Source organism: Microplitis demolitor, chromosome 5 (genome assembly GCF_026212275.2).
Source record: "Microplitis demolitor isolate Queensland-Clemson2020A chromosome 5, iyMicDemo2.1a, whole genome shotgun sequence".
Taxonomy (NCBI): Eukaryota; Metazoa; Arthropoda; class Insecta; order Hymenoptera; family Braconidae; genus Microplitis; species Microplitis demolitor.
This window is the reverse complement of record NC_068549.1, coordinates 7,399,669-7,425,464: the sequence shown is the minus strand read 5'-3', so window position 1 is coordinate 7,425,464 and position 25,796 is coordinate 7,399,669. Positions and strand designations below refer to the sequence as shown.

Sequence of the window (25,796 nt, the reverse complement as noted above, 5' to 3'; positions counted from 1 at the left end):
TTGACGACATTGTAGGTATTTATATACATATATGTATATTTATGTTTGTGTGAATTAGTATACTTATATATGTGTGATTTTGATATATACTCGTATATAGGTATGTATTTATTGTAATCGATATGCAATAAAAAGATATTTTTTAAATTTTATTTAAATATAATAATAAACTTAAATATAAATAATAATTATAAATAAATTTATTTCATTGCATGAGAATTTATTGAAATAATAAATTTGAATTTACTTCGGTATTTGGAATTCTAACCTTATATTTTTGTAACTAAATAAAAATAAGTGAAATAATAATTTTTAATTATAAATAATAAGTAATTATTAAATTGATCTTATTATTTTTTTCTTTGGATATTTAATTGTTTATTATTTTAATTTAAAAATTTATAAATTAACTATAGAAATAATAGTAGCATTAAATATTATTATTTTTATTTAATAAATTACCAACAGTTAATAAAAAATTATAGAGAATTATTGAGACGAAAGTAATTATTGAATGGAATTTTATTTTGAAAATTATTAAATTATTAACTATTTTATTTAAAGGCAATTTCGGGCAGTGATTCAACTTTAAGAATTTAAAAATTAAATGACCTTGAAATGTTGACCTTGAATATATTTTGCTAATATTTAAAAGAAATGAAAGCGGCAATTGTTGTGTTGAAAATTTTCTTTGAAATTTAAAGGAAATTACTCGAAGTTATTTACAAGTTGAAATCAGGACAATAAAGTTAGCAGACATTTAAAAATTTTTTGATTTTTTTTAACAAAAAAATAAATATTGAAAAATTGCACGTATAGTTTATGAAATTTTCGACATGTGCATTTTTTCAGAAATATTTTTTTTCATTATTTATCTGTTTAAAAAAATTCCTTTTTAATTTCAAATGTCTGCTAACTTTACTATCATGTTAAAATCAGTCATAAGTATCATTATAAATTAACTTAATTCTATACTTTGTTTTTGCATAACTTTAAATTTCCAAGTCATGAGTGTCATTAACATTGAAATCATAATGTATTTTATTTTATTTCGTATCAATTATGACTTTTTTATTGTCTAAAAGTCAATTAATTTTAAACATTTTTAATTTTAAAGCTGAGTAATTTTATAAACCTTAATTTCAATTGAAAATTGTGTTTTTTTTTTTTTTTTGTATAACGAGTTTTTAAATACTAGAAATTTCAAAGCAAGATAAAAAATTCAATTTTCAAAAATTTTCTAAAAAAAAAGTTAATAATAATAATACTGTATTTTTTAAATCAAAATCCAACTCAATATCTTAATTAATCACATAGTACATGAGTGTGAATTTAGCAGACATTAGACAATCCAAAAATTTTAAATTAATTAAAATAATGAAATTTTAAAAAAAGCGCGTACTAATTTTTTATTGATCTGAATATGCATTTTTATTTTTCTAATCGGCTTACATTTTATTTATTTACTCAAAAATTTTTAAAATTGCCACTTGTCAATAACATTCACACTCATCATAGAACATGTATATTTTTAAATAGTCACATTGTATTAATAATCGAATTAATAAAGGGTACATTCTGAAATACACTGTGTAGCAATAGCGCCAATTTGCCGCGGAATTTAAAATTTCATTTCAAAATTTAATAAATACTCATTCAAGTGTCAATAATTAATTCGATTACGCTCAAAAATACGCTTATTATTGTCGCTCAGACACACACATTTCTAAAAGTTTATTATTATAATTAATGTCAAGAAAAATACTTCTGCAAACTGTGTAAATTAAAGTTTTCGCACCTAAAAGTTAAAATTTTTGCCTCTGCTTATGAGAAGAATAATTTTTATTATTTGTTTTTTCATGAAAGAAAAGAACGACTTTCTTCCCTCTAAACAGGGCAAGAATTTGAACTTTCAGCGCAGATATGATAAAAAAAATCTTTTCGCTAAGTCCCATTTAACAGTTGGTTAGATTTTAATCAATTGTTTACTTAAATTAATCAAAAAGTCAATTTTTGGGCAATGAATTTTAGAATATGCCCAAAAATAAATGAAACTTTTTAATGATATTATTCTTTGATTTATTTAAAAATAGAAGATCGGCGATCTTTGTTTCTGCTGCAAAGCACAGGAGGACGCAACCAAAAACATGATGATTGGTTTAAAAAGGATCAGCTGATACTTGATTGGAAAGGAGACGAAGAAAAGAACATTAGTGAAACTGGAATAACATTTTGGGGTTAATGGTGACCGTCACGTGTTGTTCATTAAAAACAATCATCAGAAGTAAACTACAAGTTAATAAATTAATATTTAATATAAGTAATCATTTCGCTGAATTATTTATTGTACTCAATTTATTTGAATTACTAAATTTCTGGTACTGCAATTAGTGTAAGTAATAATAATTAATTTTATCATCGAATTAACAAGTGTTAACACAAAAAGCCAACTAACTGTTAAAATTTTGTATATATTTATATTTTTTTGAAGTTAAGTTGTAAAAATAGATTTAATTAAACAAAATTTTTTATGTGCTATTATAATTCAGGTGATATAAATTATAAATATCGATTAACTAAATATAACTGTAATTAAATTAATTAGTGATAAAGTTAGTACTTTTTTATATGAAAGTAATGATACAATGATTACAATGGATCCGTTAAACAAAAACAATTCCGAGTTATCAATGAAGAAAGAATGTGCAGAAGAAAATACATTAGACTTTTTGAAAGAATTATTTAGTTGTCTTCATCAAACGGGTCAAGTGATTGCTGGTCCCGGTGCAAAATACCTTAATCTTCCTGGAACTCTTGGATCCACGTTACCAAAGGTAACATCTGAGCAAAAAGATGGAATCGAAAGAGCAAAAAAATACGCAATGAAACAAAGTATTAAGATGGTTTTAATGAAACAAACTTTGGCCCATCAGCAGCAGCAAATGGCTAGTCAACGAAATCAAGTGCAGCGACAACAAGCGCTTGCTCTTATGTGCAGAATTTACGTGGGAAGTATAAGCTTTGAACTTAAAGAAGATGCTGTTCGTGAAGCATTCTTGCCATTTGGGCCAATTAAATCAATAAATATGTCATGGGATCCAGTTATTCAAAAACATAAAGGTTTTGCTTTTGTAGAGTATGAAATACCTGAAGCTGCCCAGTTATCACTTGAGCAAATGAATGGTGTAATGATTGGTGGCCGTAATATTAAAGTTGTTGGAAGACCATCAAATATGCCACAAGCTCAGTCAATAATTGACAACATAATTGAAGAAAGTAAACATTATAATCGTATTTATATATCATCGATTCATCGTGATATAGAAGAAAAAGATTTGAAATCAGTATTTGAGGCTTTTGGTCCAATAACACAGTGCACATTATTTAGAGGAAGTTTAGCAAATCGTGAAAAAAATTATGCTTATATTGAGTATCAAACAATGCAGTCTGCAGTTGAAGCCATTTCTTCAATGAATCTTTTTGATCTTGGAGGAGTTTGTTTAAGAGTAGGAATAGCTATTACACCACCAAATGTACTGATGGAACCTTCAAGTGGTACAAGTATGATGCCAACAGCAGCTGCTGTAGCAGCAGCAACTGCCACTGCTAAAATTCAAGCGATGGATGCTGTTGCTAATAATAATGCTGCCTTTGGACTTTCAAAATTAAGTGATTCTGATTCTCCAATTTTAAATCATACACTTCCTGATATTCATCGGTCCACTTTATCTCCACAAACGTCCATGTCATCTCCAACAGCAGCAACAGTAGCTCCAGTTATTCCTCCACCTGGAATAGTTATACCGCAAGGATTGACACGGCCACCAGCAGTTAGTCAATTCAGTTCTGGACAACCTGCTGTTATTCCTCCACCGGCAGTTGTAGCTCCTACGGCTGTTGGTACATTAGTTACGCCAGTAGCTAGTGCATCAATTGCTGATATTACTAGACGAACACAAGAGCAAGCTCATTTGAAACAACAAGAAGAGTTACAAAAAAAATTACTTGAAGAGACTGAACTACAGACATTACAGCAGCAAGAAAATTTGACAATAAAAGGCCCTAGTGCTCGACATTTAGTGATGCAAAAATTAATGCGCAGAGTTGAATCTCGTGTTATAATACTCAGAAATATGGTTACACTTGAAAGCATTGACGAGACTCTACAAGAAGAAATTCAAGATGAATGTTCGAAATTCGGAGAGGTCCGGCGAGTTATTATTTATAATGAGCGTCAATCTGAAGATGATGATGCTGAAGTTATTGTTAAAATATTCGTTGAATTTTCACAAATGAGTGAAGCGGAACGTGCAAGAGAATCATTAAATGGTCGATACTTTGATAAACGGATTATTAAATGTGAACTTTATGATCAAGCTCTGTTTGATTATAATGATTATTCGGGTTAAACTTTGTAAGGTTTTATTTATTTACCCAAGTTATTTTAATTTATATGACAAACAATTTAAAATTATAAATCCAAAATATTTAATTTATATAAATTTACATGTAAAACATAATGTAAGTTACAATTTTTTTTAATTTATTGGAATATCGAAAAAAAATTCATTTTTTCACTAAACAAATCTTATAATTATTAAGATCTTAGGTTATAATTATTTTTAAATATATTTTGTGTTGTAAAACCTTTTTTTCTTTGTCTTTGATTATATATTAAAAAAGTCGACTGATTAAATAAAAAAAAATATATTTACTACAAACTACATTTCTTTATTTATTCATTTAGTGGCTAGACTATTTAAAGAATACGCAAAAAAATGAATTATAAGAATTAATAATTGATAACTAAAAATTTAGATGTACCTGAAGATCAGAACGTTTTTCGCGCAACGAAAATGAAAAAAAATCATGTAATTTGACTACTCAAGAGGTAGTTCTGGATATTTAAGGTGGTCTAAGATTTTCAGCCGACATACCAGCATCTAGCGAAACATTTCAGAAATCTAGCCATCCAGTAGATTTTTTATTTTCCAATTTTTGTTTTTTCATTGCGCAAAAAAAGTTCTGGTCTTCAGGTACATAAATTTAGAATGTGGTTACAATTTAATATCATTTCAAACGGTAATTTTGTGGTTTTACAGAATAAATTATAATAATTTTAATTTAAATGTTAAAATTCAAAGTTTATATGTAAATGAATCATGTTACAAGTAATAGAAATTACTGTTTGGTAGATAAAAAAATGAAATTATAATAATTTAACGTTTCAGTTTCAACATTTGCTGTTTGGAACATTAAAGTTTATAGTAAAAAAGTAAAAAAACATTCAGTATGATAAATAAAATTTTCAATGTCGAGCAATTGATTTTATATACAACGTTATATAATTATTGCTTTCTTTAAATTGTATAAAGTATATCTTAAGCGCATCAATTTTTATATTTTGAAACAATAAAATTTTACTTGTGTCTGTGAGCTTCCAATGTATGTGAAAGAATTAATCTAAAGTATTACTGATGCGACTAGACCTACATGGTAAGATGACGTATTTTATCATTTCAAATAATAAAATTAAAGATCAAGAGTGTTTAAACAATAAAAATGAATGAAAAACTGGATAAAATTTATTATTCATTTTTTTGCGTATATAACTAAATGCAATACGAAAATAAGTCTGATATTTTCCAGAATAGGAAATATAGTACCGAAAAAAGCCGATTGAATTCCCATATAAAATGAATACGATTAAAGAATTTAAATTAAATAAAAAAAAATATATATTTGAATACATCATTTATTTTGAAACAGATCTAATTTTTCGTCCCGAGATATTTACGAATGTTGGTAAACACTATGACTTGAAAAATATACAACCGATTGATCTATTTTCTTTTTTTACACTTCAATTTTCAAGTAAAAGAACCCTTTTGAAAATCACTTTCCAAATCTTTTTTGTTTGAATAAATAAATTTTTATTTTCCGCCTGTACAACTTTGCAGACTTTTACAATTTATAGCATTCCTTAAAAACTAGATAAACATATTTTTTATCATTTATTACGATATATATTTCTTATTAGAATTTACCAACTGTATTCTTGATGCCACTTGACGTCTACGTTTTGATTTGCTTCTATAAATGCTTTGGTGTTATCTGACTATCATAATTATATTCCTCACTAGTTATTTCCGCGTTTTCCTCGTTATTCTCTGTCTTTACGATTTTTTCAGCTTGTCTAATATAAGTAATTAGTTTCACATTGGTTCTGCTTTAAGTATATTTATTATTTTTTTATATATATTTCTTCTTTTCGCCTTTAACAAAATTTTCTTCATTCAAAATTAATAAAAAAAAAAAAAAAAAAAAAAAAATCAAAGTATTAATTGAAAAAAGGATGTGTGAATGTAGCAGACATGAAACAATTTAAAAATTTTTAATAAATAAATTAATTAATAAAAACAAAATGCGCGTACGGATTTTGCATTTATCTAATAAATACGCATTTTTTTAATTTTTACTCTACTTATATTTTATTAATTTATTCTAAAATTTAAAAAATTGTCAATTGTCACCTACATTTACGCATGACACTGAAAGTAACAAACAATAAAAATTTTTCTTTGTTTTAACTAAATAACTGAAATACTTGTAGAAAAATTTTTAAAAAATTGCTTATCGAAAATTTTCGAAAACCTGGTCATGCATATTTGCTTTATTTTACTTAACAGTAATTTATTTATAAAAATTAAAAAATTGTCTGATGTCTGCTACTCTCATTGTCATATTTAAACTCATGAAAAAAGGACAATGTAGTTAAAATTTCTCCAAAGTATAGATTGGAAAAATTTTTTTTATTCAATATCTTGAGCTGTTTCGCTAGTTCTTTAATTTGAAAATCGTTTAAGTCAAAAGTAAATGAATTTGCTATTAATTGATGAAAAAATCCATATGCTCTTATTTACTAATTATTACTATAGATATTGTGATTATCATAAAAAAAATGGCAATGAATAAAAAATTTCAATTATTATAATTACTATTTAAATAATTAAAAATATTTATAAATTTAATGTTATCTTCGAGTAATGTTGACATAAATAAAAAATTTTAATACTTTATTAAATTCCAATTAATCATTCTAAAACTGCTCGACAAATGGCGCCAATTTTAAGTATTTCAAATTAATGGGGCAGCTCAAGATATTGAGATAAATTTTTTTTTTTTATTTATTACTCCACCCTAATATTCTGTAGTTTTCGCGGTTGGTGCGAACACAAAAAAAACGTCAATATATACATTGATACTTTTTTAAAATTAAATTATTTCTCATGCGCATGATGTATCATTACTACCGCGCATGCTCGAAAAAAAATACGATTGTTCCGTACTTTTAGTTTTGATAAAGAAAAAAATAATAAAAATGAAAAATCATCAACTTAGTTCACAACGCAATAAATTTAAACTTGAGCGCATGTGCAAAAAAAACCGCCAACTTGCATCATTTTACCCATTATCTAATACTCTTATCGCTGGTGGAAAGTAGAAGGGGTTCACTGTGACACGCTTGTAGCAAACATATTATTTTTTAGTAGAGCAGAGCGCACCGCGATGTGTTGCAGTGTCGTCTGCATTACACCGTTCACTTGTTGTAATATAATTGTTGTACAATTTTTTATTCTATTGCCGTATTACTTAAAAGTTAAAGCCGCCCTGCCGCCTGGAGCTGGTTCGTAATAGTAATTGTTTATAAACCATTTATTTTTATTATTATTATTATTATTATTATACTATTTATTTCTGACAAATGTGACTTGTCTGTTCGTAGATTTATGTAGGGTCGATGCCGCTGGAATATTTTATTATTTATGTAACTTGCAGGTGTATGAACTTTTCCAATTGTATTTCCTAGAAATTCTATTAATTTTTTTTTACTAAACAATTTTAATTCAATAACTTTTTTTTCGTTAATTATAAATATTATTCATTTACTAGATCTACAGATCACTTTTTTATTTATTCAAACAGGTGGTTTTTCAAATTATTATTTTATTTGTACAAGCTTATGAGATTTTTTTCGAAATATTTTTCACTTTAATCACTAATTATTTAATTATTTTTGTGATAATTATTTAAAATATTTAATTGACATAAAAAAATTGCTTTTATTAATTAGCGAAATTATATAGATTTAATTAATGAAGGAAAGTCTTTAAATTTCTATAGATTATTTGGTAATCAAGTAAAACTCGAAGAGAATAAACGTGTGCAGGTGTTCCGGTAAATCGATATTATTGCCTTTTTTACCACGCGCGTGTTCTTATTCAAGTTAACACTTCAATTAACATTATTATTTAATAAATCACAACACATTCACGTTAATTTATTTACTTGAATATTTTTTTTACTTTGCAATTGTCATCAACTAATTAATTGACATTATTATGATTCTATTCAAAATTTTTCTACTCGCGTGCATAATTATAAACTACTTCTGTCAGTAAGTTTTCTATTTGAAAATATTAAGTTCCTAGAAAATTCTATTCAAAAATTTTTACTTCCATGACATTTCTATCTGTAACTTTTCTAAGTTTAACCTGTAGACAGAAAAAAAAATTCTTTTGCATTTTGAATTGAAAACGAAAATTTTCTGAGGACTAAAAAAAGTTTTTCTTGCTTGAGGAAATTTTTTGTTGTTAATTCATGAAGTGAAAAAATTCTTTGAGTAAATAAAAATTTTCTTGGGGTAAGTAAAATTTTTTCGCGTCAAGAAAATTTTATTCTGTGTAACTTTTTTAGATTTAACTCAAAAAAACTCAAGGGTGAATTTTTAATGGGTAATAGATTTTAAATAAAAAATTTTTGAATTGAAATGATTTACACAGAAAAAAATAATTTTTCGTCCAAAAAAATTTTTACTTGTCTCTAAAAATTGTTTGCGTTATAAATCAAAAATAATAATTTTCTCGGCACAAGAAAATATTTTTTTGAGTCCTAAGAATTTTTTTATTTTCAATTGATAATGCAAAATATTTCTTGGCATCAAGAAATCTTTTTTTTTTCTATATAATCAATAATAATATAATCAATTATATCAATAATATAATCAATTTTCTGGACATAAAATGTTTAATTGTATAAATGAAAAAAAGAAAAATATAAAAACTTTTTTTTTAATAAATGTTAAAAGTAATATCGAAGTTCGTTGAGGTATTTAATTCACCATAGGAACTCGGTTTCCTATCGATTTAACACCGGGATTATTTGCCTCTAAAAATATCTACGGTGTATTGGCATTAGTAAGCACGAGTAGCTGAAATAAAAATTTATTTTATTACATATATATAAATAAATTTAGTTGTATTAACTGGCTCAAGTAAATTTCAATTTTTTTTTCTTTCATTGTTCTTACTAGGAAATAGTCTTTCTAGTGAGTTTGTTTACTATAGTTAGATAGATGATAATAAATAATAGCGATACGCGTAGGTGCGTTGGCGGAACTTGTTCGCGGGTCCACTATTCGACGGAAGCTACCGAACCGGAAACTTAAGCAGACCGTGGAACAAGGACATTATCATCCCATGAGAAAAAATTTACTTTATTAATTTTTTTTTTTTTTTTTTGGAAAATATAAATATATACCGCGATTAATTTTTGCTAATTAGGACAAGTACTATTAATTAAAAACATAATGTCTTTACCAAAAAATTAGTTTATCGTTGGAACATAAATTATAATTAATTTTCACATAAATCACATAAATATTTTTTCTTAGTAAAAGTTTTTTTTTGAGTTTGTAATCGTGCGTTAAATATAATCTGGAGTTTGTAGACAATTAAAAATTTTTTGATTTTTTTTATCAACAAATCAATTACTAAAAGAAAAAACTAAAAATATGCACATGTAGAAAATTTATAAATCTATAAGTGCAATTTTTTAGAAATATTTTTTTTTTATGATTTATCGTTTTTAAAAAAATTCAAAAATTATTAGACGTCGGCTAACTTCAGTGTCATGATAATTAATGATTCTCATTACTTTATGTTAACTATTACTATCGAAGATGGTAAGCATTCGTAACTAGATAGCAACCATTCCTATTTGTGACATAACAAATATATCGATCTACAATAGTCTATCGGCAATAGTAATTATTGATATCCGAGAAAAGAATAGTTAACATAAACGCATCATAATGATCATCACATAGCCGATGTTAATCATTCCCTTCGAATGCCACCTCAATCATCAAAATCGGTTCATTCGTTCAAGAGAAACCGTTAATGAAAGAATAAAAAAAAAATTTTTTTTTAGTATTTTGGAAATTTTAAAAAACGATTCGATAAATAAATTTCAAAATCTGATCAGTTGTAAAACTCAATAAAATGCGTCAATTGTCACCTTAAACGTCTCAATCGGTTTATTCGTTCGAGAGATATCGTTGTAGAAAAAATGGTAAAAAACGTTATTTTCCGAAAATAAAGGCATACAAAAGTATTTTCGAGCTCGAAAATTTATCTGCAACAATTTTTTGAGCTCAAGGAGCTTAAAATGGGCGGGAATTTTTGGGGCTGGCCCACAGGGTCAACCGACAGACTAATTTTTTTTTTTTTAAATAATTATTAAAGTATGTACTTCAATATTTGCGTTAGAAGCAACGATCAAATGGAGCGAAATGACAAAAAATAATAATTTGTTTATAATTTTTTGTGTTGAACCGTTGACTAATATAAATTTCAAATTACAATTTATTATTATTGTACTTTATACAAGTAATAATATTATTGTTAATAGCTGCTCAAAATTATTTTCCAAATTTTTATCAACTTTTTTTTTACAATAATAAATTTAATTATTTTTAAACTTTTTATCGATTTAAAAATTATACTTCAGTGTAATTATGCTTCAGTTAAAGTTTACAGTATAAGAATATTTTTTTAAGTAATTAAATAGATTGATTAAGTACATCGGTTTCTTCTCGCAAGTGGTTCTGTCAAGTAGCGTTCAGTATATAAGAGTGAACGTAGCGTTCAGTTCAACGTGTAGTATGAAAGGAGAGATGTTTAGCACTCCCCTAGACAAGGACGGAATACACATAAATGGTAATGGCACTGTCGCTTTCAGCGACAAATTACCACAAATTTTTTTGGATAATAAGTGATATGAAATTATCGTCATTTTTATGTTTATTCAAATTACGAGAAATTGATGGACGATTTCTTAACAGTTGACGTCAAAATTATTTGGACGATTTTTTTTTAAAACAATTTTCTGGACAATATTAAATGTACGAGCATTTGTAATTGTAAGTGAACTGCAAATGATATCACTAAACATAACGACCAATTTATTTACACAAAGAAATTCGTAAAAAATTTCTCTTCACTTCTATTTAAATGCGAAATTACGGTAAAAATTTTTGCGGTCTATTTTTTATAAAATAATTATTTGAGTAAAATCAAATCGGCGCGGGAACCAGCATTAAATTCAAAAAATGACTGTTGGTTAATTGACATTGATTGTCTGACAATTTAATTAGACAATTTCTCTGCTTTACATCACTAGTTATAATAAATTATACAGTAAAAAAAAAAAAAAATTTATATGCATAGTGACTTTTTCGAAAATTTATGATGAATATTTAATGTAAAAATATTTATGTAAATTTAACTCTAAAAATAATTAAAAATTTTATAAATTTTATATTGAAATGAGTAGAAATTTTATGATAATTAATAATTATATGTTTTAAAGTATTTATTTTTATGCTTATCATCATGAATAATACATTGTAGGTGAGATCGACGCACAACGGCTCATCCCCAAAATTTTTTAAAATTTGGGGCAAGATAGACAACCCCTAAAATTTTATAGAAAAAATTTTAGCTACCAATTATTTTCCGTGGTATAAAGTTTATAAAAATTTTAAGAGAGAAATGGAATATTTAGGGTAAAATGGAACATCTAGAAAACTAAAGAAGAATTTTTTTTTTAATGTAATAAAAATTATTATTTTATAATTTTCTTTGAGGGATCATGCTCCGAAAAAAATAATTTTTTTTAAATAAAAAATATTGATGTATCATCAGAGATTTGTTGAATTTAAGTGAAATCGAAGATGCACGCAGTAAAAAAGGATTCATCAGAGTGTAAACAAAAAGCGATTGAGATTAACTGATTGAGAGCCGGCAATTAGTAATTTATCTCTTTATTAGTTGAAAATAAAAACATCTGTTATTAATGAGCATAATATATATTTTTTTATACGTATTTTAAATATGAATTATAAATATAAAAAATTTTAGGGTAATAACTGATCTTATCGATATTAAATGATGATGGTAAATATTGATAATGAAATAAAAAATAAAAATTTTAATTATAATTGTTTCTTCAATGTTTAAATATATATAATAATTGACGAATTACAGAATATAAAAGACATATATGAATACTGAGCTGAATACACAAATGAGACTATCGATTGTGACAACATTTGTGCAAGCTAGTACCATTCAAAGATTTGGCTAAAGTATTTTAATTTTTTTTTCTTTTTTTATTCCTGTACTATCTTTTTATTCATGATAGGTCGTTGCTCTTGAGTCTTAAGCTACGCAAGCTCATCTATGTAAATTTGATGATGCTTTGTCACGTGATTGCGTGCGTTTACGAAACCTGTCACTGAAGTAACTCTTGTTGGCATTAAATTTTCTAGTTTTTTATAGTCTATATGTTTTATTTCTTTTTACACCAGACATAATATGATAATTATTAAAATTAAAACTTATTTTAGAGCTTTAAAAAAAATAATTAATCTCGTACTATAAAATAACTCCTACAGTTGATTAAATTTTTTAAAAATATTATTAAAGACTATTGGCCAGCAAAGTAGTTTTTGAAAAAAACTCAAATTTCTAAAAAAGAATATCCTTTTAAACTAGATCTAAGCCCAGAGTACTTATGAATGCACTCTTATCTCTTCTAAATATATCAGAATTTGATAATAATATATTAAAATATACCAGTGTTAAGTTAAAAGTTATAAAAGTTAGCGGGAAGAATAGACTACCCGGGTCGAAAATAAAACTTGATTTAGACTTGGTTTACCAAGTCAAAATTTGGAGCCGTTTTTCACAAGACAAATTCAACTTTTTTTTACGGAGATATGAAATACAATTTTTCGCTTTGGCTTAGACTTAACTGGCTTACTTAGTCACGATTTAAGACAAAAAAGTCTAAATCAAGTCGAAATTGATTTGGTTTAGACTTATTCGACTTAAATTTTAAGACGAAAAAGTCGAAACTAAGGTGAAATAATTTTTATATATTAAGGTGAAAGTAAGGCAAATAAATAACTTTTTTTTGACTTAGTTTAGCAAGTCAAAAGTAAGGTGAATGACTATTGTGCTCGAAGTAAAGACGAATAAGTTCAAATTAAGACCAAAAAATATAAATGTTGAAATAAATTGAAACTAAGATGAAAAAAGTTGAAAAAAATTTAATTTAAGTTGAAAAAGTCGAGATTTTATTGAAAAATCGTCGGCAAATCGATAACTTCAAAAGAATACAAGGCGAAGCGAGCCTGAATCAAGTTTTATCTTCGACCCGGGTATGCGCTAATTTTTATCACTTGATTTCACATAAAAGATAAGAACGACTTTCTTCCGTCTAAACAGAGCAGGGAGTTAAACTTTCAGTGCAGGTATGGTGAAAAGAGAATGTTTTTTTTTAGAGGACGAAATAATCCTTATTGAACATCTTCCTGGACGACGAGTACACCTACAAGATTTTTTTTGGACTGGTTTAGAAGACGCGCCACCATGGATAGATCCAGAACAAACACTTACATATTACGAAACCCGTACTGTACATCATACAGCAACAGTTTACGTTCCCGGAGAAGGTGTAGGTCGAGAAAAAAACCCTGGAAGTGGAACTCACGATCCCGGATGTATCTCGTGCATAGATCCCACTCCGACATTGATTGACCCTGACCAAGAAATTGGTATTTTTATTGGCGATGATCCAGATCCTAAGTAACTATGTGTTTATTTAATTCAGTTATCATCACCCTATCATCATATCATAATATTATTGTTTACATAACTATCGGCAATTTTTTTTGTTTTAGATACTGGCTTCTAACAGTACTTCAAGCTGGTGAAAATGTACCGCCAAAAGTTGAATTAAGATTAGCTCGTTTGTACAAAGCTGCTTTTGCACGTCAACAGCAACGACATTTGGGACTTTTAACAACAGATCCACGTCTTCGAAGAGCTACCAATAAACGAATTACACAACATAATGATTCTAAATTAGCATCAGGAGAATCTATGGATACTGTAATTTTAAAATTACCCCAACATATATTAATTATTATTGTAATAAATTTAAAAATTTTTTTTAGCGCCCAAAAAATGGGTCAAAAATTACTTCGACAATTGCAAGTACAATAGAAACGACTGAGTCAATAATAGAAAATAATAATACAGATAAAATTGAATCTGTAAAAAAAATGAAGGAAATTAAAATTTCAAATGATGAAATTTTTAAAGCAATCAATTTAAATGAAAATAAATCAACTTTTGAACATAATGAGCAAATAAAACTAAAAATTTCAACTGAAAATTTAGATAAAGAATTATTAGAAAATATTAAATCAAAAGTTATTTTAAATGACGATACTTTGGATGTTAAGTTAACTGAAACATCTTTTAAAAATAATAAATCGGATTTATTTATGGAAAAAATAGTCGAGAGTCCACAAGCTTTAAGATCAAATCCAGAACAATTTTATGAAGATTACAATGAAGATGATTTTAAGCCAAATACTAATATTAATACGAATTTAAAGACTGAATCTCATAAATTAACTTTAATGAATGATACAAAATCAAACACAACAAATGTCGATATTAATGATGAAAAATTAGTTATAGTTAATAATCAATCCTTAGTATCATCTGTCCAGTTGAATACATCTAGCTTAAATAATAAAACAGAATCTTACTCATCAAGTTCAAGATTAAGGACCGTAGGTACTGGAATTGTTCAAGTTAAAATGCAAAATACGACAGTACAACGTGATGGATCAACAAAGTTAATTTATTCTGTTCATTTGGGTGGAAAACCTGTTCCTGCTGAAACTGCTGCCAAGGATATGGCACTTCTATCTTCTCAAGAAGTTGCTTTAGAGCTCGGTGCACCGGTTATCATTCAAAGTGAACGTAAGTTTTTTTTTTTATATATATATACTTGGTAGTAAAAACAAGTGGATCGTTTGTTTGAGAAAATCTATAAGTCCAGTGTTTTGCCAATTAGTTTTTTTGTTAATTTTTAGTTTTTTTTATCAAGAATTTAAATTACATCCAATGTACTTGAGAATTCGATATGTATAATTGAGTTAATCCTTAATTGTTCCGGGTGTTCCCACGGCAAAATAATATTCTGGGGTCGGAGAGGGAAGGAAAAGGAACACAAGATGGAAAAGCGACTCTTGTGACCTCACTCTAAAATCAAGTGTGTAGTCAAAATTTATACACTTGCCAAATAACAATGAAACGCCATAAGCAATCTATAGATATTTAACATACTGTAAATGTCTTTTGACTACAAAAAACTATAGTTTTGCTTATGACCTTAAGCATGAAACGCATTCAATGGTGTGCTAAAGATTATATTTTAAAATAATATTTTTTACCGCGTAGATAAGTTAAATCAGAATAGTATTTTTTGTCTTTTTTAAAAAGTGAAATGCTCCGGAATAATAGATTTACTAAAATAAACAATTCAAGTCTATGAAATTAAAGAAAAATAATTTTTAAAAATTATTAGCTTATTTGAAAGAAACTAAACCACTGGCACTTTCAAGAAAACCAGAAGTTTGGCTGTTAGTTGGCACCGCAGGAGCAACTATTTTACTTTTAACATTGATAATCATCGGGATTATTTTAATTGCTAAAAAGAAAAAAGTTCATAGTGCAGTTTCTGTTCCTCCTCATCAAAGTATTTTAAAAAAAGAAGCTGGATACACAGCGTCAACTCCAGGATTAGACAATACTGGATATACATCAGAAACAGAAGGACGTGTAAGATTTTACATTTTATTAATTAATTAATAACTTGAAATATGTTTAAGTCTTATGGTACTTTTGCACGAGAATTTTCGAATTTAGGTTGCGATATTTTTTTAATTAATAAGTTGATATAATAAAAATAATATATATAATGTATAGGAGAAGGGAGGACAAAACAGGACCACACGGAAAAAAATAAGCGCTGCAACAGGACGCAGTCCTGTAGAAGCAGCAGGACAAAATACTGTTGCAGCAACACGATTTTCTCTTTGGAATTAATAGGATAAGGAACAAGTTTAATGTACTCATTTTTTTGTCCGTATAATTAAATTTCAAAATTTGAAAAAAATTCAAAGTTTGGAAGAAATTAAAATTGTTTTTCGAAAATTTTTTTTTTTCAAAATTGAATTTTTTTCCAAATTTTGAAATTTCATTATACGGATAAAGAAATTAGTACAGTAGGACCTCGTTATAAGATTATTAGTTTCTTTCTCAAACTATTGTGATATCTGGTTTATAAAAAAGACAGAATGATAGTCTTATAGAGAGGTCCGACTGTACATGAAACTTGTACCTTATCCTATTTATTCCACGAGAAAAATCCTGTCGCTGCAACAGGATTTTATCCTGTTGCTCACACAAGACTGCGTCCTGTTGCAGCGCTTTTTTTTCTGTCCACTTCGGAAATAATCGATTGTCGTGCATTTGAATACAGTAAATTTTTTTTTTTTGACATGATTTTTTTTACCAATTCAAATAATTAAATCAAATTTCCAGATTTTGGAAAAAAAAAAAATAAAAAATTTGCCTAGTTTTTGTAGCGGTCGATTTTGTCCACGCGGTCTCGTTTTGCTCGCCATTCCTCTATATATAAATGTATATATATGAAAGATTGAATCTAAACTATTGATTATAATGAATAAGAACTCTCAGAATATCATGCAAACAACTTTGAAAATCAGTTTAGTATAGATTGTATACCTCCACAATGCTTTGGTAGTAATTTCTCGTGTATTGAACTGTTTATAGACGGATGGTACCAGTCAGCGACAGACACCAGGAAGTTTTTCTCGAACTCCAGGTACACCTATTACGCCCAACACTATTGACGACGATATACAAGAATTGTCGAGTGACGAGGAAGAAACTAAAGAGCAAATGCAAAATTCTTGGGATATACAAGAATATGCAACGTTACAAACAAATTCTAGGTAATTATTTTTGTTATTAGTTTTAAGTAAATAATTAACTGCTATTATTTTATATTAAAAAAAAATATAAATTATTAATTGATTAGAAATGGAAGAAAACGAATAACAAAAATGAATGCTATTGAAACATTAGACAGTCCAGATTCGATGGAGACGGTAGTTAATTGTAATGAAAGAGGTGAATCACTAGAAAATGGTTATATTCATCACTTAGAAGAAACAGCTTCACCGCATTCTTATTTATCAATGCCGCCTTGCAAATTATTTCCAAGCATGAGAAGTGTTGAGCCGCTTTCTAGGATATTAGAACCAGTTGTGGTAAATAAATTATTTTTTATTTTATTTAGAGTCCAAAAGGAACAAAGAAGGAGGGGGGTGTAAATGAGCGACAAAAAGTTATTGATAGAAATTTTAAAATTTGGAATGAACCATACAAATTTTTATTTGAATCGTTTAATTAATAATAAATTTTAGTTATTTATAAGATTGAGCCAAATAATACATTGTAGAAAATTTTCGGAGTGAACGCGAATTAAGCTCAGAGCGAATGCTGACTAAATACGAAGCAGATGACGGTGTATTTATTTAATCATCGTGGAGTAAAACGAACTCCGAAGAATAATTCATTTTAATATTGAAATCCCGGTTCGGAGTAAAATTAACCCCTAAAGGGAGTTTGTTTTAATATTAAAACTTCGTATCGGAGTGAATGCAGATTTAAGTAAAATTTAGATCACTCCGAAATCACTCCGCTGAAAAAACAAATTCCCTATTTATTTCTTATGTGGGGTAATTTTTTTTAACTCCGGGACTCTGGTTAATGGAGTGAATTCGAACTTAAATAAAATCCGTAATTACTCCTACTCGTGTAAAAAAAAATTTTTGAGAAAAAGTTAAAAAGTGTTAACTATTCTAAACTTCACAACGCGACACAATGACGAACTTTTTTTAAACGATTTTCAAACTTCTAAAAATACACAAAAAAAAAACTGTTGGCTTGATATTACAAATTAACATTTTTCAGTGCAAAATACGTTCATAAAAAACTGATCTCGAACTATTTCTGAACGTTTTTCGTTTTAGCGTATCTTAATAATATTAGGACATTTATTGATTTTTTTCTTGAATTTTCAAAAGTTTAAAAAACGTTCAAAGAAAGTTCGTCGTTGTGTCATGTTTTGAAGTTTAGAATAGTCAACATTTTTTTAACCTTTTTTTGACAATTTATTTTACACGGGGAATTCGCTCACGATTTTTTACAGTGTAGATTCGATATTAATAAAATTTATTTTTCAAAAGCATGCCTTTTTCATAACATTCTATAAATTTTAATTATTCATATGTTTTCGTGTTCGGAAAATTCAAATTGTTCATCAGTTTTCAAAGTATTCCGAAATTTTTTAATTATTCGAAAAATCTGAATTATTCGAAAATTGTTGTAAAAAAAAAATTTTATAATTTTCTTAAATTACATTGAGAAAAAAATAATGTGCTGCGAACTAGATTCAGTTCTCTTATCAAAATCGCCGTTGGCTCAACGACATTGAATTTTGAGTTTGAACTGAATACTGGACTTTGAATCGAATAATCCGAAAATTGATGAATAATTCGAAAACTGAGGAATTTTTAAAATTATTTGATTTGAAAAAAAAAAAAAAAAAAGTAAATTTGTATTAAAACTATTGGAAAAAGTAGAACTCACATTACTTGAACTTTTTCTCTTAGGATGGCCATTTTGCCTCTTCCCCTATTATTGATAAACTATTTTTTAATTTTCTGTGAATTAAAAATTCAAATTTTTTTAGTCAAATTATCCTCTGGTATTTTAAATAATTTAACTGTTTTTAATTTAATTAAAAAACTTTGAATTACTGGACATAACAACTATCTTTTATTAATTTTATAATTTAAAAAAGAGCAAAAACATCAAGGGTAAATATTATTATTACTATAATTATTATCGGTATGTGAATTTCAGGTCAGACATTTAGACATGGAGTTTGAAACTCCTGAGATGACGAGACGGGAGAATGGCTTTGTTAATAGAAAGTTAGGAGATGAGTCACTAGGACGAACAAGGAGTGCTGTAAAGGATCCAGGAGTTGTTGGGCCAATTGTTTGGGATCTTAGAAAACAACGAGCGGTTGAAGGTTCTTACATAATAATATTACTGTTCCATTATATAGCTCTGAGCTTTACTGTTATAACTGTCATTTGACCCACCTCGATGTCTCGGAGATAGAAAATATCCTTTTATTTTTATTTTTTTTCAAGAATATCACAGTAAAAAATATTGTGTTAGAATCAACATTGTCTGTGTGTTATGATTAGCCCACACAATTTTTGTGTTATTTTTAACACAGCCTATTTGTGCTGAATTTAAATACAAAATTCGACTCATACGAGAAATAAATTCAATACTTTTTAAATGTCAGTGGCGATACAACAAGAATATTAAATTCTACAATTTTTTTTTGTACCCTGCAGAAAAAAAAATTCTTGACTGAAAGTAAATATTCTTGATTTAAAAAAATTGTTTTGAAAAACTCAATTTTTTCAGATAAGAAATAAATTTCATCTGACCAAGACAAATTTTATTGGCTCCAGAAAATCTTGACTTGGTTCTTGCAAACGTTCGTCTTCCAAAATATTTTTTTTGACTCCTTTTTCTGGGTGGATATTCATTAAATATAATTTATATATTATCTTGAGGCTATCAAAAATGATAATAATTATTATTATTTAAAATTCAACTGTTTTTTGATAGCAAACAATGTTTTTATCAGAGTCGAGATTTTAAAAAATTCACATAAATTTTGTGTTAATTTTCAAGTAACACTTGATAAATGTTGATAGTTTGTATTTCTGTACTAGGTAACACTTTTCAAGTATTAAATAGTAGATAAATTAAAAATTTCAAAGTAAGACAGTGAAATGTATTGATTTAACACAAAATAATTGACATAAAAAATTTAACACGGACCTTTTTTAACACAAATTTAAAATATTTTTTACTCTGTACCCCCGGATAAATCTTCTAGACATCAGAGAGTTGGGTTACTTAATAATTGAATAAGATAATTTAAATAAAATTTTTTTAAAAAGATATAAATTATTCTAGTAGAAAACGCGAGTACAGAAATGGACGTAGAACGGCAACTTCCGTCGTCGGGTCCGGTCGGTCGAGCCAGGAGAAGACTTCACGAGCTTCTAGAGGATTCATTCAGTCTATTCACCACAAAGGACATAAAAAACAAAGAACAAAATACCGTAGTATCTTCGCATTCAAACGGAATTTTACACGATCGTGTTACGATGTGCTTGGAATCGAAAGAGAAATGTACACTCGTCAGGTAACTTTAAATATATTTTATTTTATTTATCTATTAATATGTATCTTTATATACTTTTATTTAAATTATTTCAGTCCGGCCGCAAGTCCAATGATACATTCGAAGATGCGTCCACGGACTTCTCTTCCGCGCGACGTACTCGAAGAATCAATACCGGAAACCGGAAACACAAGCATACAAACAACACGAGGGGCATGGGGATCGAGGCCAATGAGTGCGGGACCATTTCATCGCCCGAATTTACCAGAAGTAAACGTAACTCGCGTGCTCGCGGATACTCATCTAGCTCCGGATGATCCAGCAGTTCCACTCATTGCTGCTATTCGAAAAGAATTAGAAAAATTTACCCCAGATAAAATTTAGAATTATTTAATTGTGGATAATCATAGTTAATATTAATTAGATTTTAAGTCTCAACACCTTTAATTTTTTTTTTATTTACTTCGATTATTACGTATTTAAATATTTTTATTTTCTCCGACATGTAAAATTTTTATCATCTATGATTATTTTTTTTTTTAATTTAATATATATATTATAATAATTTTTATAAAAATTTTTACAAATTTGACTTATTTTTAATTTTTTTAAGTACATAAAATATTTAATTTTGAAAGCAACAAGATGTTGAGACTCTAAAGATAAATATTTTATCAACTCACCCATCTAGATAAATTATTTATGAACTAGTCTTATTTATTCATTCATTACTTTTTTATAACTACACTGTAAAAAATTGCTAATGTATTCGGAGTGATTACACATTTTATTTAAACTCGAATTCACTCCGTCACTAGAAGTTCCGAAATTTAAAAAAAAATCACTCCGCATATGGAGTAAATAGGGAGTTTCTTTTTTCAGCGATGTAGATTTTACTCAAATCCGTATTCACTCCGATTCGGAGTTTGAGTATTAAGAGGGATCTGAAATTTTTTATCTATTACTCAAGTTCACGTTTTTCTCTTAAACAAATGAACATTTTTTAAAAGTGAAAACGTAGATTGCTAAACTATAGAGTTATGCATCGAGCCTCGTTCTTAATTTTGAGTTTAGAGGTTTTGTTAGAGAGAAAAGCTTGGACAAAAGTTACTATAAACCCTCTTTAAAATAAATTTCCTTAGGAAGTGAATTTTACTCCAAGGGGATTAAATAAATATACAGTCATCCTCTCCATATTCACTCCGGATTTAATCCACGAATTTTTTTCAGTGTATCATTGGGGAAAATGGGTCTGAAATACAAAAAAAAGAGGATATTTTTGTAATTTTTTTTGAGTACTTTCGTTATTAAAATTTTTAAAATTCGTGACAATATTAAGCATCATTTCAAGAATATTCTGCAAAATTTTCATTAAAAAATATTGAAAAATAAACGAGTGGTAGTGGGGAGAGACGAGTCATCTCAAAAAAAAAAGTCTTCAAGCCGTAGGCAGGATAACTCATGACTGCTTCATCAGAAATCAAAGTTCTTTAGTACATAAGTTTATTTTAGATTTGAACGAAGGAATAAATAAAATATTCATTTTTCAACTTTTGGTAAAGGTGCAATCCAAAAAACTCTGATTTTTGCTAAAAATTGTTCCTTTTATTTAATTAAAAAATAAGAAGTTATTGACAAAAAAATATCCTTCATTCAAATCTAAGACAAACTTATGTACAAAAGAAATCTTTTTGGTTTTTTGATTTCAGATGAGGCAGTCATGAGTTATCCTGCCTACGGCATGGAGACTTTTTTTTAGTGACTCGTCTCTCCCCACTACCACTCGTTTATTTCTCAATATTTTTTAATGAAAATTTAGCAGAATATTCTTTGAATGATGCTTAAAAATGTCACAAATTTTGAGAATTTTAATAACGAAAGTACTCTGAAAAAAAAAATCACAAAAGTATCCTTTTTTTTACTATCTCAGACTCGGTTCCCTCCTTAACAGAATAAAATAAGTCGAAAAATTATAAATTCATAAAACATGTAACATTAATTATCAACAGTATTCTACTAAATATTATAGATATTTTAATTGTTATGTATATATTTATATATTTCGTTAAAAAAATTATTTTAATTTCTAGTATGAATTATTTCACGCTTGTATTGAATTGTGTTAAAAAGTAGTCAATGATATCATTAATCCGTCCTACAACATACTTACTATCAATTTTTTATAGTACAAACTGACAAAAGAAAGTAACAAATTTTGAAAATTTATATTCATCAAAATTTATACCGTAAAATAAAAATAAAAAAAAACTATACAAACATGTATATGTATATATATTTATATAAATGTGTAAATTTATTTAATGCAAAATTTATGATGTCGAGGCCGTCCTATTTTTTATTTTCTCTAGGGAAAAATAAGAGACAGTATGATGGTAGTAAAGAAGAAGAGAAGTTGGCTCCGTTTACAGATTGAAATTATTTTTGGAGTTGCTCGGAGCTTCTATAGTTCGTCTAAATCTGTATTGACCAATCGTTGTAGTTTATAATGCTGATCACGTGGCATATCATGTCAAAGATTCAAGAGATTCTAGGGCCGTGAAAAAATAATCTTTAGTGCATTACAGTCTGCTGCTTAACTTTCAGTAGACTAGTCACATACCCAACTTATTTATCCTCCGCTCCAGGTAAGAATATTTCTTCGTGGATACTGGAGATTATTTATATATTTATTTTAGTAACGTTTTTATAAATTATAACATAAGTTTCCTCAAAATTTGAAACAAAATAAATATTATTTAAATAATTATTGTGGTCAATGAGTTCTTTAATAACTCATTAATTGGTTTTATTTTTCTTCATCCACTTTATCTCAATTAAGTTACAGTGTTTGTCGTGATTAACTCGATGACTAATTTTTTAAAAAATAAAATATACTAAAAATATAAGTGATTATTATTTAATTAAAGTTTTATCAATAAGTGATGATGTGATTAATTATTTCAAATTAAATTAATTAAGATAATTCCCAACAGAAATGGATAAAAAAAATTCAAAAATTATTTTTATTATATATATTATCAGTTTTAAAATTTAAAAGGCTAATGATCTCAGGTACTGAGCCAATAAGTGAATCATTAAGACTTTATATTATTTAATTAGTTATTCGTCAGCTTATAATATATATAACAATAATAAGTTTTTTTTTTTTTTTAATAAGTAACAATAACATTTAAGTTGGTTTTATATTTATTATAATATTATGTCATATAATTTTGAAAGATTTCATTCATCTCTGAAATATTTCGAGCGTTTCATTCATAAATCGGGTATTTTAGGCTCATGTAGGTGTAGAGTAATTTTATTTTAACACCATTAATAATACTTATACATTGTCAACAATCTTAAATTTTATTACAAAAATATATATATATTTTTTTTTAAATTTATTTTTATAAGTGCACTAGACATTTGTTTCATATTTATGAGACTAATAAAATTATTTAATAAAAATATTTTACATCTATATATGTATGAATATATATATAACGCTAAAGTGAAATAGAGAGAGAGAGAGAGAGAGAGAGAGAGAGAGAGAGAGAGAGAGAGTAATATTTATAAATAAATTTGTTAGCCTGCATCTTTATTATGGGACATACTCTGGCGTATGACGTGAGTCTTGCATAATTCTGGCTTGTCATATGTTGCGATTCATCTAAACTTGATGAATGATTTTGACATTTTTAGGTTGATTAATTTTTTATGGAATAAATTATATTTATATGATTAAGTATAAATGTTTTATTTACAGTAGATGTAGAAAAAAAATATATTAAGTTAAGAAAAAAAAGTGTAATTGCAGGAAAGGAAATAATTTGTAGTAATTTAAAAATAATTGGCTGGTTGAGAATTGCCAGGAAATGTTCTGAGGTAATTAATTACTCCCCACGAGACTTATTAGAGCTTAAAGTCCCGTTTGTAACTTAGACAAACAGTAGCTACTAAACTTTAGCTAAGATAATTTTAGGGGTTGGAGAGCACACTTTGATTCTCACTTTGGTAAAAACATTCAAGTGTCTGAGGACACAAACTATCCCCATCACTGACGTATGTTCAAACCTAAACTTTCGATCGCAAGTTTATGTATATAGTTTAAAGTTGTCATTGTATAGATTTACATAATATATATTAATCTTTGATCCTAATTAATAACATTGTGGAATCTGTATATAGAAATGATTAATATTAGATAGAAAGTAAAATAGATACTTTATTAGTACCAATGAGATATAGACAGAAAGAGATAGAGAAAGATCGACTAGGTCGTTGCGACCAAATTTGGACCGTAGTCGAAGCTTAGATACTTTGTGGTGGGGACCTACCACTTGGTCTATATTTGAACACCGGAAACTCTATATTGGTTTTGCTAAATAAAATGCATAAGTGTACTTCAATTAATGTTTTTTATTTATTTCAGGAATTTGAGAAAAATCAAGAGTCTTTACCATGGCTGATGATGAGGTTTGGTATGTACTGAATTATTTTCATAATATTTAACATATCAACGATCTAATTAGCAAATTGTCTAAGTCCATTTCAGAAAATTCTCCATTTATGCGAAAAAAAATAATTACAATTTTTTTTTTCACCTAAAAATCTATTCCATATTTAGTATATGTATAACATTTTGTGTAGGTTACTCAAATAATATTTTTTCTGACTATTACTATATGAAAATTGCACAGAATTACCTACTAAAAAAAATTAAGTTAGACAATTTGCTAATTAGAAGGTCGATGTTTATACACTGCAAAAAATTTTTTGTCTGAAAATGGCCCCTTAGGAAAACTCAAACAATGTCCGATCACATGACTTGTAGTTAAAAATTACCTAATAACTGTTCTTAATATTAAAATTAATTAATCTAACTCTAACTTCAAAAATGAACTTTTTACTCCGCATGCGGAACGATTTTTTGACTAATTTTAAGGGATAATATACTTGAATACTACATTTCATTAAATTTTCGAGTTATGAATTCATAAAAATTTGAATCTCAATGTATGTTATACTTAAGAAATTTTTGAGCCTGCTGTGTAATGTGAATGATTTGGTGCTAAAATTTTCGACACTGCTGGTGTGAAAGTTACACGACACACGGTGTTAAATTTTGGACCGTTTGAATTAGAACGTTCACACCACCAATGGTGCAAATGTTGTTATTTATTCAAATCTCTCAACTACTTTGACACTAGGCATTT

The 25,796-nt window shown here is 27.2% G+C and overlaps 3 protein-coding genes and 1 non-coding gene across 5 annotated transcripts in view; all 4 read left to right on the top strand.

The window, feature by feature from the left end:
- The first annotated feature begins 17 nt into the window (after positions 1-17).
- Positions 18-4,623, top strand: LOC103569651 (poly(U)-binding-splicing factor half pint-like). The gene is made up of 2 exons (XM_008547038.3): positions 18-100; positions 2,094-4,623. The coding sequence occupies exon 2, from the start codon at positions 2,646-2,648 to the stop codon at positions 4,407-4,409; it is 1,764 nt and encodes a 587-aa protein (XP_008545260.1). The 5' UTR covers positions 18-100; positions 2,094-2,645; the 3' UTR covers positions 4,410-4,623.
- Positions 4,624-7,569: 2,946 nt separating this feature from the next.
- On the top strand, positions 7,570-22,513 carry LOC103569662 (uncharacterized). The gene is made up of 10 exons (XM_053739069.1): positions 7,570-7,687; positions 13,691-13,994; positions 14,090-14,300; positions 14,366-15,185; positions 15,793-16,046; positions 17,064-17,245; positions 17,332-17,563; positions 19,224-19,395; positions 20,367-20,598; positions 20,673-22,513. Exons 1-10 carry the CDS (start codon positions 7,570-7,572, stop codon positions 20,959-20,961), a joined length of 2,814 nt encoding a protein of 937 aa, XP_053595044.1. The 3' UTR covers positions 20,962-22,513.
- LOC128667904 (U6atac minor spliceosomal RNA) lies at positions 10,999-11,104 on the top strand. The gene has a single exon (XR_008403818.1). It is a non-coding gene; the product is annotated as a U6atac minor spliceosomal RNA (small nuclear RNA).
- A 615-nt stretch (positions 22,514-23,128) lies between the features above and the next one.
- The window catches only part of LOC103569650 (troponin I), a 38,734-nt gene continuing 36,066 nt past the window's right edge, over positions 23,129-25,796 (top strand). Inside the window, exons 1-2 of one of the 2 annotated variants that reach the window (XM_014444751.2) lie at positions 23,129-23,222; positions 25,013-25,056. In XM_014444751.2, coding sequence (XP_014300237.1) covers positions 25,042-25,056 — 15 coding nt within the window. In that variant the 5' untranslated portion in view covers positions 23,129-23,222; positions 25,013-25,041. The remainder of the gene's footprint in view (positions 23,223-25,012; positions 25,057-25,796) is intronic. The other variant, XM_008547036.3, reaches the window with a different exon arrangement.